The 20,412-nt window shown below is 31.5% G+C and overlaps 1 protein-coding gene and 1 non-coding gene across 7 annotated transcripts in view; both read right to left on the reverse strand.

The window, feature by feature from the left end:
- Positions 1-20,412, reverse strand: part of LOC148612595 (mechanosensory protein 2-like) — a 37,861-nt gene continuing 17,449 nt past the window's right edge. For all 6 annotated transcript variants that reach the window (XM_088594154.1, XM_088594153.1, XM_088594155.1 and 3 more), the window contains exons 2-8: positions 20,241-20,359; positions 18,962-19,034; positions 17,800-17,882; positions 14,705-14,908; positions 2,700-2,755; positions 1,786-1,864; positions 1-1,180 (exon numbers count right to left, since the gene is read on the reverse strand). In XM_088594154.1, the coding sequence (XP_088450280.1) occupies positions 956-1,180; positions 1,786-1,864; positions 2,700-2,755; positions 14,705-14,908; positions 17,800-17,882; positions 18,962-19,034; positions 20,241-20,359 (839 nt within the window). In that variant the 3' untranslated portion in view covers positions 1-955. The remainder of the gene's footprint in view (positions 1,181-1,785; positions 1,865-2,699; positions 2,756-14,704; positions 14,909-17,799; positions 17,883-18,961; positions 19,035-20,240; positions 20,360-20,412) is intronic.
- LOC148612596 (U6 spliceosomal RNA) lies at positions 10,867-10,975 on the reverse strand. Its single transcript, XR_015924631.1, has one exon. It is a non-coding gene; the product is annotated as a U6 spliceosomal RNA (small nuclear RNA).

The raw sequence follows: 20,412 nt of genomic DNA on the forward strand, positions 1-20,412 counted from the left end.
AAAAAAAACAAAACAAAAAAACAAAAAACAGGAAATACAAATAAACTATTGGACTTTCCTGGTTGTTATAAACCATCTTTACCAATGAAACAAAAAACAAAAATAAATTGATCTAGTGACCACAGATATCCTTGGATATTTTATTTCTTTTTACACATCAAGTAGCTGTCTTTGTAAGAATCATGCAAAATCTGAAAAATGTTATACACCCCAAAAAAGGCCACATATTTTTATTTTTGTAACTAAGTTGTTTAATGGGTCTATATTATGGCATGTGTAATTATTCATTCAAATCTGCCTGCTCTTAGGAGATAATCATCATTAAAAATCTAATAGATTCCATTGTATTTAAGTATTGTTTACCGAGTTATATCCCTTAATTTTGAAATTTACAGTGCATTCTATACAATTTTTATCTCCTTAGAACACAGATTATATGAAAAACCGAAAGTTACTTTCTATTTCCTATGGTAATTCAAACAAAATATCAAAAATAGAAATATGAACACTTTTTACCCATGAATCACATTTCGCATGATTCTTAGCTGGAGTGCTACTTAAATAAGCAATACCTCCTGAACGTCTGAACGGTAAATACAGTACACCTCATAAACAAACTTGACCTTTATTTCAGGGTCCAAAGAGTTGTTCAGTGGTCTTCAATTATTATCAAGAGACAAAATATATGATGGACAGACAGACAACTTTTTATACCCCTGAAAACAAGCATGGGTAGAAAGATTTGATTGTGTGTAATCTATAAACTTACTTAAACTATCCATACAATAAATCAATCTTTAACAAGAATACAATAACACTGAATAATATCATATTATATGATTTAATATTGTACACCATGTAAACACTGGATACACTGACAGTATTATATATATATATACAAACAAATATTGAACACCTTAGGTTTGGTTTTTCAGCACTCTCAGCACTTTGATTTTTAAAAATGAGATTGAGCACTTTCTCCTGCCACTCCAGATTTCCGCATAAATGCCTGCATCAAATCAACAGGTAATGGGAAAATAATTGTAGAGTTCTTTTCAGCTGATATTGTGTTTAAGGTCTGTAAATATCTGAGCTGGATAGCTGCTGGAGATTCAGCCATCACATCGGCAGCTTCCTTCAAGGCACGTGAAGCTTTTTGTTCACCTTCGGCAGCAATTACCTAAAAGGTAAGAGTGATATGATGCTTTGTTCATATGAAATCATTTCTATGAACCTGTATACACAGCTATTATGTTAAAATAAATACACAGTATATTGCAATATACAGCTTTGCCAACTGCAGCATGAAACAACCATACCGTGTTCACTTGGTGCAAATTAGTTTTTAAGACACTTCAACACCAAGACTTACAGGTCATTATTGACACGTTCTCACAATCTGAAATTCAGTTAAAGTTGAAAGAAGTTCCCTCTAAAGGGTAGTCATCTAAGACCTTTTCCCTTCAATCCCTTTCACTCAAAAACTATAACAGAAATATGAAATCTTTTTGAAAAATTCATGAGGAATTGAATAAAAAATATTTCAAAATTGAAACAAAAATAAAGAATGTTTTGTGGGAGGGGTGTGGCATGATTTCACATCCCTGTAACTCAAAAACAGTTAAAGATTATTAGTCTATTCTTAAAAACTTTTGAAACAGAATTTCAAAGGAACACATTGACAACAGAATCATCAAAATCATATATTTATTTGGCTAGCTTAATTATTTTATCATGTATTAACTCTGCATGCAGTATAGGCTAGTACTTTCCATAATACCCTACCTTAGCTCTGGCTTCCCTGGCTGCCTCTGCCTCAGCTGCCATGGCTCTCTGTAGCTGTACTGGTAACCGTACATCCTTACTGTAATTACAAAGTTCGAAAATTCACCTGTGCAGTATTTGTTTAAGATTATACATACCAAAAGAATCAGAATACTTTCAAGATAATTAAGAATTGGCAGTAATAAAAACTTTGTCTATTGAAAAATAACATAAATTTTCCATGTGCATACTGTTTATTGTGCGAAATGCACATGGAAAATTTATGTTATTTTTCAACAGACAAAATGTTTATCATAGCCAATTCTTCTAAATTAATTTTAAACATATTTTTATCTTTAAACATGAGAAAAGTATCTCTGAATTTTACTGAATAGGGTCAATATTTTTTTTATCCATTGATATATAACAAAATTATTTTAACCAATTAATTTATTAACAAATAATTAAAAATTCTCACAATAAAAATTAGTGGCATTATGATCAACACTTTCAAACTAGTAGTTAATGAAATTTTGAGTTATCTCCCTTAATAAATTAAAAATATTGTAGAAGAATCCAGTTTTATAAACAATGATAAAACGCACCCACTCACAAATAAAATGTACCAATTAAACAAGTTAAAAATAATAAATGTACCCACACACAAATAAAATCTGACAATTAAACAAGTCATACACATAAATCCACCTCCAAAGCAAAATCAATCAGAGATACAGAGAAGATCCTAAAGCCTAATATAGGTATGAACTGGAAAAATAAGTTTATTCATAAAGACCCCTTTTGTGAAAAACAATGGCATAAGAACAGTGCAAATATACAATTTTCTTTAATGGATACCTCCTGAAGAAAATGTCACTTAACCCTGATGACATCTTTAAAAACTTCAGATTGACCACTAGACATATAGTACTCACACTTCAACTCGTTCTACTTTCACACCCCAGGGATCTGTTGCATCATCCAATGAGGTCTAAAACAAAACAAACAGAAATAAAACACAACACACAAACATGCAAAATGACAAACAAAAGTAAAGCAGTGTGTACAATACAGGAAAAAAACATCTACAGACTTCTATCCTATGCATCCAGTTTTAAATAACACTCCTCCCATTCTATGCCATTGATTAAAATGTGCATGACTTTTTAACCACTACAGTCAAAAAAAATGTCTACGAGAGATTTCTTGCCATTTTACATTTTCCTATTTTTTTATAGATTTCATGGGAAAACCCAATTCTCATTCCACCAAATTCCCCACTGTCTATGGTTAAAAGACTTCGACGTGTTTAATAAAGCACACATGTTGAAAATCTTAATTTTACCATCTGAAATGGAGAAATAATCTGAAACACTTTTTACTGAAGGACAAAAACTCTTTATATAGGAGAAAAATTTTTGTAACACTAGTCAGGAAGTGTCAAAATTTAGCAAATATTAACTAGAAAAAAAAAACAAGTTTCAGACTAAATAATTTTTTGAAAAAAAAACATTGATAATATTTGTAATTTTTAATCTATCTCACTTTAATCAATCACTTTGTTATTTTAATACTGCTAAAACTTTGAAAATATTGAAAATTATTTACTTCTAAACTTTTTATAGTTTTTTATGCCATGAATCCTTAATTTAGAAAGTATTTGATAAAGACTGTTCAAAGATCAATTTTCTAACTGAGCACACTATGAATCTTTATCCATGAAAATATGAGAGGAGTGTTAATAAGCTATCAGTTTTCAATGAGATTGTATTAAACAACAATACATTTCCTTTTTTCACAAGAACCAAATTCATATATTGTACACAGAGCTTATAATATTTCAATGACAAAGGTAGACAATTCTGCAAAAAAATCAGTAATTAAGTAGCAGCCTTTATAAAAAGTAGACAGGAGGTGATTCATGCATGTCAAAAACTCACCAAAGTCAGTTTTATTTCTTGGTAAGAAACAGTTATAGATCACATAACCAGTCTTAGTTTTTAGTTTGGTTGTTGTGCTTTTGAGATAAAAATTATATAGATTGTACATGAAATTGGCACTTTGCAAGAGTTATCATTCTTGATTTTATCTGCTTTGGTTGATTTCAGTGGGAAATATTGTATGATTTTCTCAATAATGCAGATCTCTCAATAGAGAAATGATTATCATTCTGTGAAAATATAGCATATGTTGTCTTAAAAAGCATCATTTGTTTGGTGGGTTTTTCTTCAATTTGAATCACTTTACCATTGGCAGTGTCTGAATTTTATGTGGACTGGTACTTAAAAGGAAGAAAGAATTAGCATCAAATGAAAAAAACAAAGCTTAAACAAACAGCATGCAAATCGCAAGCTCAATAATGGCTTCTGAAGAAATTCATATTGCCTATGATTCCCCATTTTTTTTCCTGAAACCCAGAATTTCCCAAATGCAAAAATAAATAGAAAATGTATGTAATACATCTAGTTGTATGACAAAATCTCTTCCAAAATTGTTTGTTTTACCTGTAATGGATCTAAATAGACATAAGATGTCCCTTAAAGTCTCATTTGTGGTCATATATTTTTGTAATTACACAGGTAAAAGTGCCACACATGAGAATTATATCAGTTGTAACATGATTATCAAATGAATTAACCATGGTATGATTAACATATGTTTCAGTTTACATACAATTAACATATTTCAGTTATATGGCAAGCCAATATTTACATATGAGAATCAAATGAAGTGCAACATATGATTATCATATGAAGTGAACATGAAATGATAATCATATATTTCATAAGATAATATGTTTTTCACAAACATATGATTATATGTGTCTAAGCCAGAATTAACATGTGATAATCATATGACTATCATATTTAAAATATCATATGACTATCATATTTAAAATATCATATGACTATCATATTTAAATATCATATGACTATACATGTAATATGATTATCATATATGGCACAATAGACTGTGTAATTGGACACAATGAGGTTAAATGTATAATTAGGATTTGATGCTTAAAAAATTGCTCAACTGTATAAAATTTTAATAAATGCTTTTTTTCTATATTTTGCAGGCATACTTAATTTACTAAAAAAAAAAAACACTTGAAAAAAACATTTGTCATGCCATACAAAAATCAAAGTATTATGATGACACTCTTCAAACCTTGTTTATACAGACAACACATCTCTATGCAGAAAAAACAAAGTTGCACACACTTTTTGAATGACTTACATTTCAACCCTTTCCACACGAATACCCCAAGGATCCGTACATTCATCTAAATTTCCCTGTAAAAATATTGTTTTGAGTTCAAAATCACCCATCCCTTAGAAATCAAGTATGAAAAAAACAAGTATATTGTTCCCTCATCCAAGCATATCGTAGAGATGTAAAGGATGAGGGGCATTATCATAATGAGCCTGAGGCTCAAGAAGGGTATAATATAGCATATTAATTGAGCTGTGTCGCAAGACAAGCCATATCAGTCTAGTTTAAAGAGGTCAAAATCTTATACCATGACAGTGACCTTAGGCCCGTATATAAGACCTGTTCCACGTGTTATCTTCACTTTTTAAAGAGAGTTTGTTCCAACAGTGCAAAGACAGGGTGGGAATTAATGAAACAAGAAGAAACAACTTAATAGATATTTAAATATAGTGTACTGATATTAGTAGCAATCACATTGCGAGATACCAGACAGTCACAATAAATATGACAAACTCATGAGGAGGGTATATTATACCCTTCTTGATCCTCAGGCTCATTATGATAATGCCCCTCATCCTTTACATCTCTACGATATGCTTGGATGAGGGAACATTATCTTACATTCGCCTTCGTTAAAGAAGGGTATAATATAGCATGTTCAAAGAGTTGGAACAAACTAAGTAATACATAAAATGAGTTTGCTGCCAGTAAACAAACCTTTTACTGACCAATAAGGAACCTTCTCAGAAAAATGTCACAAAATAAAAGATTACAATGTACAAGTATATAATGCAACATTATAATCAAAAGATCCATATATACTCAAACATAAAAATTTGAAATTAATATTATTAAAGATGTTGAACATATAACCTTATTTATTGTATGAGAATTAATGTAATGAGTGCAAAGACCGTAGCAAGAATACCATATAGATAACTTTGCTGCTTTACACCAAATAAAGTTTAGTACAATACTGATAAAATCAAAATAGAAAATATTAAATTATTTTCTCAGTAATTTAAACAGGTGAACCATCATAAAATTGTTTCTGAGCTCATAAAGTAAAACATTTTAACTAATCAACCTGTTGTATTGCTTGTTTGTTAATATGGCACATGTATACATATATATATATATATATCAGACTTAAAAAAGGCACCATAATAGAGCCGAAGATGAAAATTACAAGTCTAAACAAAGTTAAAATCAAAAACAGTTTACAGTTTTTAGACCAACATCAACTAAAATATTCTTCATATCATGACCTAAGGCAATTACTTCACCCTATCAACACATTACTAAGAAATAAAAACTTGATTGTATAACATAATTTATATGATAGTAACCAAACATATTTCACAAAAATGTGTGGCCAAGGAAATAGAAATTGATGAAAGAGTATGATCAGTACTAATGGTGTTTAGTAACAATTACACATGTTTATAAACATACACCATCAAATACAAAAAAGGTCAGATCCCATTAATAATCTATGTTATATCAATCAAACCATGAGGATTTTATAAATGTTACAATGAGCAGTTACTATACCTCAAATCACTATATAACAGTCACCAACCACAATCATTTTATTTAGGGTGACTTCTGAAGACAAAAAATATTTCAACTGTCTTCATATCTTATTCTCCACTACATAATGGGTTAAAGAAGTATATGATACATACATTATGAATTACATATAATAAAACAAAATGTAACTGAAGCATCAAACCAAGAAGCAAATATTCATGTGGATACAGTTAGAATTAAAGTCATGGTTCCATTTTCCTTGCAAACAAATGTGTTTTCATCTTTGCAGAAACAGGAAAACACAAATACCACTTTAATAATTGAAGGCTAGAAAAGAAACCTTAGTTTATTTTATACATCATAATCAGAGTGGTGATAACTATTTATGAAATAGAAACTAGCAAAAATAATGCTGCACAAAAATGCAGCAAGAGTTTGGTAGAACAGATTGAATCTAAAATAACCTTAAATCCACAGACATCAAGCAAATAAAATGAAGTGAATATACTCCATAGTTCACATCTCAAAATGCCATGAATATGAGACACAAGATCCCATTGTAGTATTCTGGTTGTAAGATTCTTATAAATGCTGAATCAAAAGTAACAATAAATGCCAGAAAATATGTTAAGTATGACTTGTGGCAAATGTGTAGGAGGCAATACCAAGAATCAAAATAAAGGTCTGTAAACAACTGTCATACATAAAAAGATGTACTAGTAAGCAGTACAATAACAATAATTTAAAAAGTAGGAGCAATTTCTTCTACCTGCTTGTGTAAGGACTGATATTAAGTCTAAAAACACAATTCAAAACCTAAAGTAATAGAAATCATTGTAGTAAAGACCAGTCTTGCTTATCAAGCTGACCAGAAAACTATGAACTATCCATTACATAGTAGAAAGTAAAAAGATTACATATCAATTCTGACAAACATGTCATTTAGACAGTCTCTTTCGACGACAGATATCTTTCTTAATGAGGATTTAACTTTAAACCAGATGTCCATATGTAAAAAATCAAATTATTTAAGCAATTTTCCTGATAAATTGCATTGGAGATTACCAGAAGTTTTAAAAGACTCATCCAAGTGAGATCTTTAAACTTATTCAAAAACACAAATAAGTGAAATATTAATCAAAAGGTAATATACAGAATCATCCAAAACTTACTGACAAAAATACTAATGAAGAACTTAATAGATAAGTATGTGTGAATTGTTTCTTCTCTTAGCTTGCATGTTGACAATACGAATTGTGTATTTATGGATATGGAAAAAATATCCATTTTGTAAAATATAAGCATGAATTAGACATCTGCAGAAATCAAATCTAAATGAATCAAGAAAACAAAATCAACATTCTAGGATAAACCAAAGTCCTTACAATATTTCTAGAAGTTCAAATCTGAACCAAAAAAAACATTGCTCGTACTAGTCAGAATTATAAATTCCAACAATTTACTTTTTCAAATAAGTTAAAATCTACTAGCCTGAACCAATCTTACTAAACTCAGGCATGTAAGGTTACTGGCTTTAAGCACAAACTGAGATGAATTCAAACTTTCACAAGTACATAACATAGCCTGAAACAGTTTCAAACTGATCCTATAAAAAACCATTGACTTACCCTATAACAACATTCTTCAAAATATATTGTACAACAGATAAACCTAGATTGGTTTGTTAAAATTCATTGATTGATTGAATATGGTTAACTGTATTTGGGGTTTAGTAAAGCGTCTCTATGAAAAGATGTTCGATAAATGCACATGTACTATTAACTCTGAAGAGCTAAACCATAACTTATCACATACTACAAATTACAGTTAATTAGGTCAAGGGACATGCACAAGCAAAAATTAGTGCCAAAAGGCCCATTGATGATGCTTGTAAATATAGCTATGATGACTAATTTCTAAAAGAAATCTTCAAATTGAACATTTTCCAAACTTGAAACTTTAGTTAAACACCCACAGCAGTTTCATTCATATGATTGTTCTATACAAATACTGTACAGACTTATAGGTTACAGACCACCAATTCAACCAATGAGCATTTGGAACGTACGCAAAAATAGTCCTACGCAGAAATTACCCCTGTTCCTCATAGTGCTGTGAAAAAAGTTCTCAGCTCATTTAAAAAATTTAAACAGTTTCTGAAAGGAAAAATATTTCTGTACATTTTATAGGTGCATTTTGCTTCTTGTGATGTGAAGCCTAATCTCCATAATGATTTCTAAATATACCCCTATCTTGTGAAAACACTGGGATTTTCCATGCTATTTATAGACACTTCACTTCCGGTGACCAGTACTGCACTGCAAGTCTGCTAACCCCACATGCCATTCTGAGGATTGTGAGCTGACATATGTAGAATCATGCTGATATATAGTCCTCTGCAGGTTAAAGTTAAGGTAAAGTCCAGAGAAGCCATTGAATATTGTGAAATTAGCATAGAAGCCTATGGGAAGTGGAATTAGTGGTTTTTAGCCTTAAGTTGAGGCCATGGCAAAATGACAAGTTTCTTGGAATAGCTTTAAACTACTTGAAGATCTTGTAAACTTTGCTATGAGAGGAATACATTACAAAAATCCTTCAAAATATGCATTTTTTTAAGTTATAGGTCCAAATTATGGAAAATTGGTCTTTTTGGCTGAATTTTATGTCCTATCTTGTGAAAAGTGTAGAAAATTTAGTAAAAATATCAAATATTTAACTTTGAGGGCTATATTTACTTAAATATGGTGGTAATCAGCACTTGAAATCAAGTTTTGTGTAAATTTGAGCAAAAATTTGATTAGAAATGAGGAAAAACTCACTTTCATTACTGAGGTTAAGGACATATAAGCATTTCCCTATGGCAACATGGAAAATGCATTTTTGAGTACTTTTTTTGCTTTAGGTGCCCTTTACTTGTCATGTTTTATTGCAAAAACACTGTATTTACAAATTTAAAGCCAAAGATATCACCTTTTGCGAAAATTTAAAGATTTAGGGTTTTTGACATGTGATCAAGAAAAAGGGGAAGGCATGTCAGACATAAATTTTTAAAAATAGACCAATTTTTCAGAAAATGACTACTTTTAAAGGCTATCTCTTTATTAATATTGTTAAAAAACAAGTTGTGATTGATTTTTTTTATTTGAAAAGTCAGAAAAAGTTCTTTGCAAATATTTAATGCATTTAAGTATGGTAGAATATTGTCACTTTTTTGCTCGCGCAACTTGGTTACCCTATATTTAAAAATCAAATATTTAAAAAAGTGCTTGTCACATTTCACTGAAACTTTGCAAATGCATTCAGTATGTGTATAAGAAGATACTTGTATAGTTATTTATTTTTTCTAAGACAGAAAGTGACTCTTTAGGTTACAGACCACCAATTCAACCAATGAGCATTTGGAACGTACGCAAAAATAGTCCTACGCAGAAATTACCCCTGTTCCTCATAGTGCTGTGAAAAAAGTTCTCAGCTCATTTAAAAAATTTAAACAGTTTCTGAAAGGAAAAATATTTCTGTACATTTTATAGGTGCATTTTGCTTCTTGTGATGTGAAGCCTAATCTCCATAATGATTTCTAAATATACCCCTATCTTGTGAAAACACTGGGATTTTCCATGCTATTTATAGACACTTCACTTCCGGTGACCAGTACTGCACTGCAAGTCTGCTAACCCCACATGCCATTCTGAGGATTGTGAGCTGACATATGTAGAATCATGCTGATATATAGTCCTCTGCAGGTTAAAGTTAAGGTAAAGTCCAGAGAAGCCATTGAATATTGTGAAATTAGCATAGAAGCCTATGGGAAGTGGAATTAGTGGTTTTTAGCCTATATTCATTGAAGCTGCTTCTACAAACATAACATATAAAAATAAACACACTAGAAAAGCTAAAAAGAGATAGATATATTTCCACTAAAATCAACACTTCCAACTTATTCAAAAATAAGATTTTTTATAATGTCAAAATACAGAGTGCTCAGAAACGAACACTCACACACTCGAACTTTGGCATTTATTTAAATGAGATATAAAAACTCTCAAAGATTTATATGGAATTAATGTCTACCCATATCTAGTTTTGTCAGAACAGCTGAAATATACATAGAATAATCATAACTTAAGTGATATATGTATAATACAAAATATTACTGTAAAAGGCACAAATTATTTAATAGTAATTGAAATTTGAATTTTTTCACTATTGATCCTACAATTGCATATGTAAATATGTATAATATAATTCATGCAAATAACCAAATTCTAGGTTAAGATAATGAAAATCAGTATAATTACAAATAATCTAGATCTGATTGCAAGAGATCTAACTGTAGACCTCTCTTGGTGAAGCAAAAATAAGAAACGCTTCACGAATTTGCATGTCATCCTTGCGCAGGGGCCATGTTAATCTTCTCTGTATCATTCAAATTTTAGTATATGTACGCAGCCGAAGCAAGTACTACTTGATGGTTGAAAATTTAAAATAGAATCCATCAACATGTTGGATTCGGCTTTCTGGATTAAATAAGAAATCAAATAGTTGAAACCTCAGTCAAACTGTACCAGTTGATTTAGTGAATGCCAAAACTGAAGGAAGTTATGGTTTATACTTTGTTTCTCAAATTTGAATGTCTGATTCTAATATCAAATGGAAAATAATACATCCTCCAGCCACTAAAAATCAGAAAGTGAATTTGTTAATTAACACATTATGTTTGAACTCATTTAATGGAACAATGTCACAAAAATATTACTGACATAATGTAAAATGATGGGATATACATCTGTAAAATATCCTGTTCAAAAGAGCTATCAGATATCAGTTGCTCCAGCAGTATAGAAAATAACCGAAAAAGTTGGTAAAATCTATAACTCACTAACATATCACATGTTAATATTTAGAGTTTGAGTATACCCAAACATATTTATCATCATATAATTATTATCATGATTGATCTGGGGCGCATTTCTTTTACCCGAATCTGAAACATGATTCTGAATCATTTTCATGTTTCACTGTTTCTTTTACTTGAAACAGAAACATGATATCGAAACATTTGAAACATAAGTGATTGATGTTTCAAACTGAAACACAAACCGAAACCAGTCCCGATATTATTTTGCTTCGCTACCAAGCCATTTTGTTACTTTTGAAACATGTTTGTTTTGATAGAAACTGAAACATGTTACAGTTTCTCAAATGTTGTATTTTTAATCACCGAATCATGTTTCTGTTTTTTGAAACATTGTACTGAAACATTTTTCAGATTCGGGTAAAAGAAATGCGCCCCTGAACTCAACCATTAAGGTATTATAATAAAGTTGCAGTTGTCAGTGTAAATGACACCTTATAAAAAGGTCTTAAGAAGTAAAAATACCTCAGTCAAAGTACTGAATAATTAATTCTAAAAGATTCATAACCAAATTTTGTCATACTGGCCATGGGTCAATAACAGGGGACTAGTACAGGGGGTCAAAACAAAAACCAAAAAATAAATAAACAGAAATGGGACAAGAAACCAAAAAATGGAGAAAGAGATTGCATAAAAGGAAAACTGTTCTATATACTGGGTTTCGAACATATAATTACTGCAAAATCGATGAATTCAAAATGGCTAATTCTTCTTTATTTTAGTTTCAACAACTATCCACAAACCACGTGGCAATCACGTGTTACACGCTTGTTAAATTTGTTAAGTCCTAACAAAACTTGTGTTAGGATTAATCTCAGTAAAAATCCAAAGTAAAATATATACATGTTTTATGCTAACAGCTTCTTATTAATCATTCCCATCGAACAATTTGGAAAGGTTATTCTATCGGCCTTTAACAGTTCAAAAACTAGAACAAATTGTGTATTCTATTTATAGACCTCACTACAAAGTCATTGCAAAAGCTACACTACGTGTAGCAATAGATGGATGTATTAAAACTACAATTATATTTCGTTATAAAAAATTCTTAACTTCTAGACTACGTCTAGACAACTGTAAACATAAAATCAAATTAATGTAATAAAATAATATAAAAAGTCCTAGACTATGTCTAGAAAAAGTGAACGTTCATTAAGTTAACATGCTAAATTTCAATACAAAATACAGTAAATGTAAAATTTTTAAAAAGAAAAACAATTATCAAATGTGAACGGCGTTCACTAACAATAGCTTGCCTTGCGTCTCAATTAAAAAGTGAAGATAACGCGTGGAACAGGTTTTATATAGGGGCCCAAGGTCACTGTCATGGTGTATGATTTTGACCTCTTTAAAGGAGACTGATATGGCTTGTCTTGCGACAAGATAAAGATAAAGACTTTTTCAATATCCCATGTAACACCGTAACTCAAATTTCCTTTCATAAGAGCTTGGTTAAGGAAAAACTTCAAAAATTATAAGTTAACAAGATTTCTATATCATTCCCAAAAATCAGTCCCAAAAAAGCAGGAACTTAATAATGGAGACCATTTATTTCACTTTAATACAACATATGCCTCATCTATATATAAAGCCAAGTACCAAATTTAAAATTAATCCACCAGTTGAGAGGTGTCAATTGCGATGAAACTCAGATGGACAGACAGACAAAATAATGGATGGACCGACAAGGTGATTCCAATATACTGTAAAAGTACAAGTACTTATTTTCATGGAGTAACAATTTTTGTAGATTTCGTGATACAAAATACATACTTTCCATTTATTTGTACTGTAGGAAATGTCAAATCACAAATTTAAGAATCCACAAATCAAACGCTTTGTTTGCAATCCATGAAAATTGATTTCTACAAATAAAAGTACTTTAACAGTACCGCCCACTTGTTGAGAGGGGATTTAAAATCAATGTCCAAAAAAGTGCATGTACATTTATCTTTTAAAGCTGACAAACCAGCACAATACTGCTGAACAAGTAGAACTGATTTTATAACCAAGAGGAAAAGTTTAAAAGAATTTTCAAAAAGCTCATCTGCACTTGTTATCTCCTAAGTGCTATCAATTGTTACTTAAGAAAAAATATCTTGTAGACATAAACTTGGCAACTAATAGCAGTACCAATAAAAAATCATTATAACTCTGCTATCAGTAAGATCATAATCGGTCATTCAGATATTGAATTCCATCATCAAAATAAAACAGGAAAATAACCTGACATATTTTGGCTTTTGGGAATTGACTTTCAATATTTATGATCATGCTTTTGGGCAGTTTTCAAAGCTTTTAGACATAAAGTGTATATGTTCATTATATTTTCACATATTGGGAACTAAACTAAAAGCCACAGACTACAGGCTATAAATTCCATATCTAAATTGTTTGAAAGTGACTGAGCACCAATCTTTTTATTACCTCTATTTGAAGATAAATTTCCCATAAAATTTAAAAAAAGTGTTATCATAGACGAAAAGTTCCAACATCTTTTACTAAGATAGAACACTGCTGAAAATGACAGTGTTGTGAAGCAAAAAAGGAGAACAATTGTACTGCAGATGGATACTATTCAGGGGAGATTACTGATTTGCTGGTGTCAGTTGTTAGGTCAGATCATGATTTTCAGATGGATACTATTCAGGGGAGATTACTGATTTGCTGGTGTCAGTCGTTAGGTCAGATCATGATTTTCAGATGGATACTAGGGGAGATTACTGATTTGCTGGTGTCAGTCGTTAGGTCAGATCATGATTTTCAGATGGTTACTATTTAGGGGAAATCACTGATTTGTAGATGGTCACTTTATGTAGGAGAATACTGATTTGCAGAAGTCAGTCTTTAGTGGAAAACAATAATTTCTTTAAGGAATAAACTGATTTGCCTTTGTCAGTCTTTAGGAGAGAACACTGAATTGCAGATGGTTAGTCTTTAGGGGAAAGCACTGATTTGAAGATATCACTATTTAGGAGAAGAGCAATGGGTCACTGATAGTCAATATTTAGGGGAGAACAATGATTTGCAAATGGCCACTCTTTAAGGAGAGAACACTAATTTGCAGATGGTCACTCTGTAGGGGAGAAGACTGATTTGCTAATTATCAGTCATTAGAAGATTGATTTTAACTACACCTGAGTTAAATTTTGCAAAAAAACAAAACATCATAAAAAACAATCACGATAAGTGACCATACACACAAGGTCATTCATCAAAGAAATATGAATTTTCAAGGTTACTTAAGGTTTAACAAATTATTAAAATTACATGTACCTGCATCACATGACTTATAGATTCCCTGTCAGACAAAATCTCACTCAGGTTCTTCGTTCCAAGGACATTTCTGAGGGTTGTAGCCGCAAGTAATCTAGTTGATCTGTTGGAATCCTCCACATTAGTGATTGACATCGTCGCATTCTGAATTCTATAGTAAACAACAGCATCAACTGCTACTGTCACAGAGTCTTTTGTAAGAACCTTGTAAAAAGACAAAAAAACACACAATCACAGATATAAGTTTTATGGAAGGTAATTGTGATTGATTGATTGTGGTTTTATTGCAAATATTTCATACATTTCAGAACTACCAGTAGAACACTTGATCAATCGAATACACCAGGATTTGTACTATTGTTGAACTAGATTTTTAATGTGGTATACATAGCTCACAGAAGCTGCAGGCTGTAGATAGCATACCTCTACAACATTTCAGTCCGATTCCCAGCCAATGAGATGTCACTCTTATCATGTGTATGCCATGTGCTTAGTAAAGAAGCAGTGACTACCAGTCCTTTAATGTAGTAAAGATAAACTCTGCACTCTAATTTATGGATACCAATTTGCATGGATTAGGGATGAAATACAAGTTCTTGGATTCATGAATTTGTGGTTTTGAAGTTTTCAGTATACACATTAAGGAAAATCTCATTTTGTTGGGAACCAAATTTCATGGTTTGCCTTCCCATGGAATACATGAAAATTGGTACCTCAGGAACACTAATACTTTCACAATTGTATTTTATTTTACATGATACTCATTTTCACGAATTTATCTGCAAAAATAAGAACATACGAAAGAGAATTTAAGGAGGTAGACCTTGGTTAAGGGACACAACTCTTAAAAATCATTGCAACCTTTGTATGCAGCATTTTACATCAATCTTATGTAAGTATCTAATTAACTTGGATTCATTTTATTCTGCTGCAAATGAATGCTTGAGAGCCTTTGGTGAAATTGAATTTAATACAAACATATCACTGATTCCATGAGTTATGTCTCTTACCCTAGGTCTACCTCCTTAAACCACTATTCTCAATGCAAAAACTACAATTTTTGCGAAAAAAAAAGTACTTGTGAATATGTTCACACACCAATAATTAGGAAATTTAAGTATCCTGGTATCCATGAAAATAAGTACAATTGCAGTGGTTTCAAAAGGTGATTTAATTAATATTAATGTTAAATGAGAGTTCAGTATCTGCTGAAATGGTTGACAAAAGTGTACTGTTTGATACGTTTATAGCTGTATGACGACAAACCAAACCACCAAAGAACAACCTAAACAAATAATTTTCTATTATATTACAGTCATTTTGAAAAAAAAATATATCATCATGTAATGTGTAAAAACATAGATCTATCAACTCACAATTCAATTTAATTTCCTCTGGGAAATTTAACTCAAATGCAGTGTGTCTAATTTTAAACATATCCTTGGCTAAAGTAAAAATAATATGAAATGTTTTTCCATAAAACAAACAGAACAACCTTCACTTAAGGATCTCCAAGATAACCTAGATTCTGCATCATGTTTTAAGTCCCTAATGAATAGGACGTCATGCATTGGTAAATTTCATTTTAGATAAGTAAGTAAAACTCATCTGCCATAATATGCAGGAGATTGCAGATAGGACATTTCATAATTCAAATGTATTGAAACTAGCTTAGGCACCGATCTTTTTTATCCGTATGGAGGAGGGGGGGAGGCTAGGATTTAAAGTCTGCCAAAAAAAAAAAATTATTTAAATTTCAACAAATCCGAAATCAATATTTTTTTTTGATAATCTGCCTTGTTAAGTAATATGGAAAATTTTAAACCATTATTATTTTTTTTTAATAGATGAGTAAAAAAATATTTTCCCCAAAATTTAGAACATTTATTACCCAGGCTAACTTGATAACAAAATAGGTCAGTGCCTGAAGCTTTCCCATTACAAAATGAAATAGAATATGTAGCATGTAAGTATGTGTTCTAATATGATTTAAGAAGAAATTAACTTTAAAATTGCAATACAGTGTTAAAAAAGTTCACTTTGTTTTAATAGTCTTTCTGAGACAGGGTGGTTTCCTAAAACACAATTTGTTCAACTTGAGCAATTCCACAGCCAAAATTGAAAATTACCACTTCATGAGTTTCAATCACTTTACTAAAATTTAGTTCAGTTTAAAGCAGTCATGTCATGTCATGTCATATTGACTCAAAGTTCAGTTTAGAGTGGCTCAACTGCACAGACAGTCATCATTGTTACATATATTCATTGTTCAGTTTAGGGTGGCTGTAATGCATAGAAAAGTCATCACTGTCATGTCATGTTGACACACATTCAGTTTAGTGTGGCTGTACTGCATAGAAAAGTCATCACTGTCATGTCATGTTGACACAAATTTCAGTTTAGAGTGGCTGAACTGCATAGTCATCATTGTCAAATAAATTCATTGTTCAGTTTAGGGTGGCTGTAATGCATAGAAAAGTCATCACTGTCATGTCATGTTGACACACATTCAGTTTAGTGTGGCTGTACTGCATAGAAAAGTCATCACTGTCATGTCATGTTGACACAAATTTCAGTTTAGAGTGGCTGAACTGCATAGTCATCATTGTCAAATAAATTCATTGTTCAGTTTAGGGTGGCTGTAATGCATAGAAAAGTCATCACTGTCATGTCATGTTGACACACATTCAGTTTAGTGTGGCTGTACTGCATAGAAAAGTCATCATTGTCTTGTCATGTTGACACAAAATAAAGTTCAGAGCATTAATGTACTACATAGACAGTCCTGTCATATTGACACAAAGTTCAGTTAAGAGCATTGTACTGCATAGACAGTCATGTCATATTGACCCAAAGATAACAGAGAAATGATGAATCAATAACATGTGTTTAACATTCATAGCTATTTTATCAAGATTTTTTCACAATCAATGTATAATTGCATGTCATTATCAAATATATCAACTCATACTCTCTATGCCAATATTGATTTATTTGTGACCAGCATCTTCTCTATCTTGGAGTTCTATAACCTGGGTCAATTTTTTTCTTTTTATGGATCACCACCCCCCCCTTTTTTACCCCTGTCATCTTACCTCTTGTGGGGGAACATCAAATGACACAGTTCTCAGATCTACCTTGGTGTATGAATCAATACATGGAATGATGAAAAATAAACCTAAAAATATAAAGGAAAATCATTCACTCAGCATTTGAAACTTTTAAGACCCCAATAAGAAGTTCTTCATTTACACATGTTGTGACAAAATATTAAATGCCTGTCATACATGTATTTCAAAGACTGGTATTTTAAGCAAACAGCATACTGAAGAAAGAGTGATGTCTGAATGGCTCAGAGTGAAAAAAAATATGTCTGAAATGAGCACTAGGGCTTCCTGTTGGTTGTCGCTTCTGTGACCCAGCAAATTAATAATCTGCCACTGACACTTTGTCCCTGTAAGTCTTTTGTCATACTGTAAACAGTTAATTTTCATGGCAGTTTTATTTCCACTATTTTTGCGCCAAAATCTATACCACTATAATTAAACTGTTGCAAATATCTTCTTTGAAAATCATTACAATACAATTTGATGAACAGTCATGAATTTAAAACTTTGAAAGCAGATTCAAAGCAGAGACTGCGAAAAAAAAGATGGTGGGAACTTATTCCCGTTTACAGTATATGACACATTGCTTGTATTGTCAGTCTGGACCTTACTTACATTTTAAGTTGTTCCTATGGTGACCATGCAGGCTACACATGATAAAGTCTAGGAAATGGTGATATAAATGTGAAGCGGAAAACTTTCCAATCCACGTTTTTGTTATTGAATCAACCAAAAAGTACTTAACTTATCGTCCAAACATTAACAGAAATGTAAGCTACCAAGAGGATAACCATTTGATTCTGACGGGGAGAAAGGGTGGGGGGGGGGGGGGCTGGCAAACTTTTTGGATTAGAAAAAATTATTTTCAAGCACATCAGGGCAAGATTATTCACTTCCATTTGATGTATGAAGTTCCTGGATGGACATGAGAAAATTTATTTATTTTTTAGGAGGTGTAGACCAGATTATTTTTTTCCAAAAACTGCAACACCCCTCCCATAATCAAATGCTCTCTAAGAACATGAGAAGGTAAGGGAATCTGGGTAAAACTACTCAAACTACTGACCAGATTAATAGGAAAACAACCGAGGTACATCCCCTGCCTCTTTTTTAAAAGGAACCATATTCAAAGTGTTCATCACATATTTACCTGGTCCCTTAGCACCACCAGATACCAGTCTACCAAGCCGGAATATTACAGCTCGCTCATATTCTTGTACTACCTGAATTATATAAGAGATTTTAAATCAATTTTATTCCTCACGATGATTTATAACAAAAGCATTCTGTATTGAAGAGAACAATTGATGAAGACTAATAACGAGATTAAGTGATTCCTTTTATCTTATTACCAATAATGTTATTGAAATGGGAAAGTGATGGTTTTGTCGCAAAATGGTCATTTTATGCTAGATGATTAAAAATTGTATTGAGGAAATTATAAGGCATTAGATGGCTTCTTTTACAATTAATATGATTTGAAATTGTCAAATTTACAAAAACTGAAACTGGCAAATAAGAAGTTTCATAATTACGGACATTGGATGTTTTCTTTTGGATAATTTTGGTACAATCATAATTTTAACCTTCAAATCTTAGAAATCACGCCAAAATCAGAGTGGTTGGCAGGTCTATGTATACTGCAAAAACACATTTCAAATGTGCAAATTAAATAATAGAATTTTTTGCAGGGACCTTAAAGTTTCAAACAAACATCCATGATTCTCTCTTCAGGTTGCAGACAGCCCCTTTCCAAAAACAAAAACAAAAACAAAAAAAAACACATTTGTTTTGAATACTTTTTAAAAATTATTTAAAAGTTATGAATAGTCACAGAGTATCTTCAAACATAAAGCAAATGTCTGCATAACAATTCAACTTCAATTAATGTATCCTATAACCTTCAATCAATACATACTCGCATTTAATTGAAAAATTAAAAGACCCCATGCCAACAATCACTTTGAAAAATGTTATTCCTTATACCCCAAAGAAAGTGATCCGCTTTTAAATAATTTCAGTGAAATCAATCACATCCAAGATTTTACAGGTACAAATCATACACTAAATTATGAATGAAATCAGTCTTTCCAGGCAAGAAATTCCACTAAGTCCCCCTCCCAGAAAAGCTGTCCCTCTTGACTGATTTCAGTGGAAAATAAATCCCATCCAAGATTTATAGGTACTAACCATTCATCAACTTTTGAAGGAAATTGGTAAAAAATGGAGGGGCTATCTAGGCGACAAGAAGTTGAGGTGGACAGACAGATGGTCAGAAACATAATAGCATGGGGTATAATAATTATATCCCATAACTTTTAACCCTTATATCCTAACCTTTAAATTGAATATTCTTTTACTCTTACATCTTTACCTTTAATTGGAGTATCAGTGTATCACTTAACCTTTGACCCTCAGTGCATCCTTACCTTTATACTCAGGCATAGTGAGAATGGAAATGTAATGATGATAAGGAGGATGGACAAGAACCACAAGATATATCCACAACAACCAATGCTCCCTCCCGCATCTGATTGGTCAGAACGTACTGTAAGATAAAAAGAACAAAAATAAATCCACAACAGTCATTCTCTGCCATAC

Source organism: Perna viridis, chromosome 7 (genome assembly GCF_037379345.1).
Source record: "Perna viridis isolate PV_CMFRI_1.1 ecotype Kerala chromosome 7, ASM3737934v1, whole genome shotgun sequence".
Taxonomy (NCBI): Eukaryota; Metazoa; Mollusca; class Bivalvia; order Mytilida; family Mytilidae; genus Perna; species Perna viridis.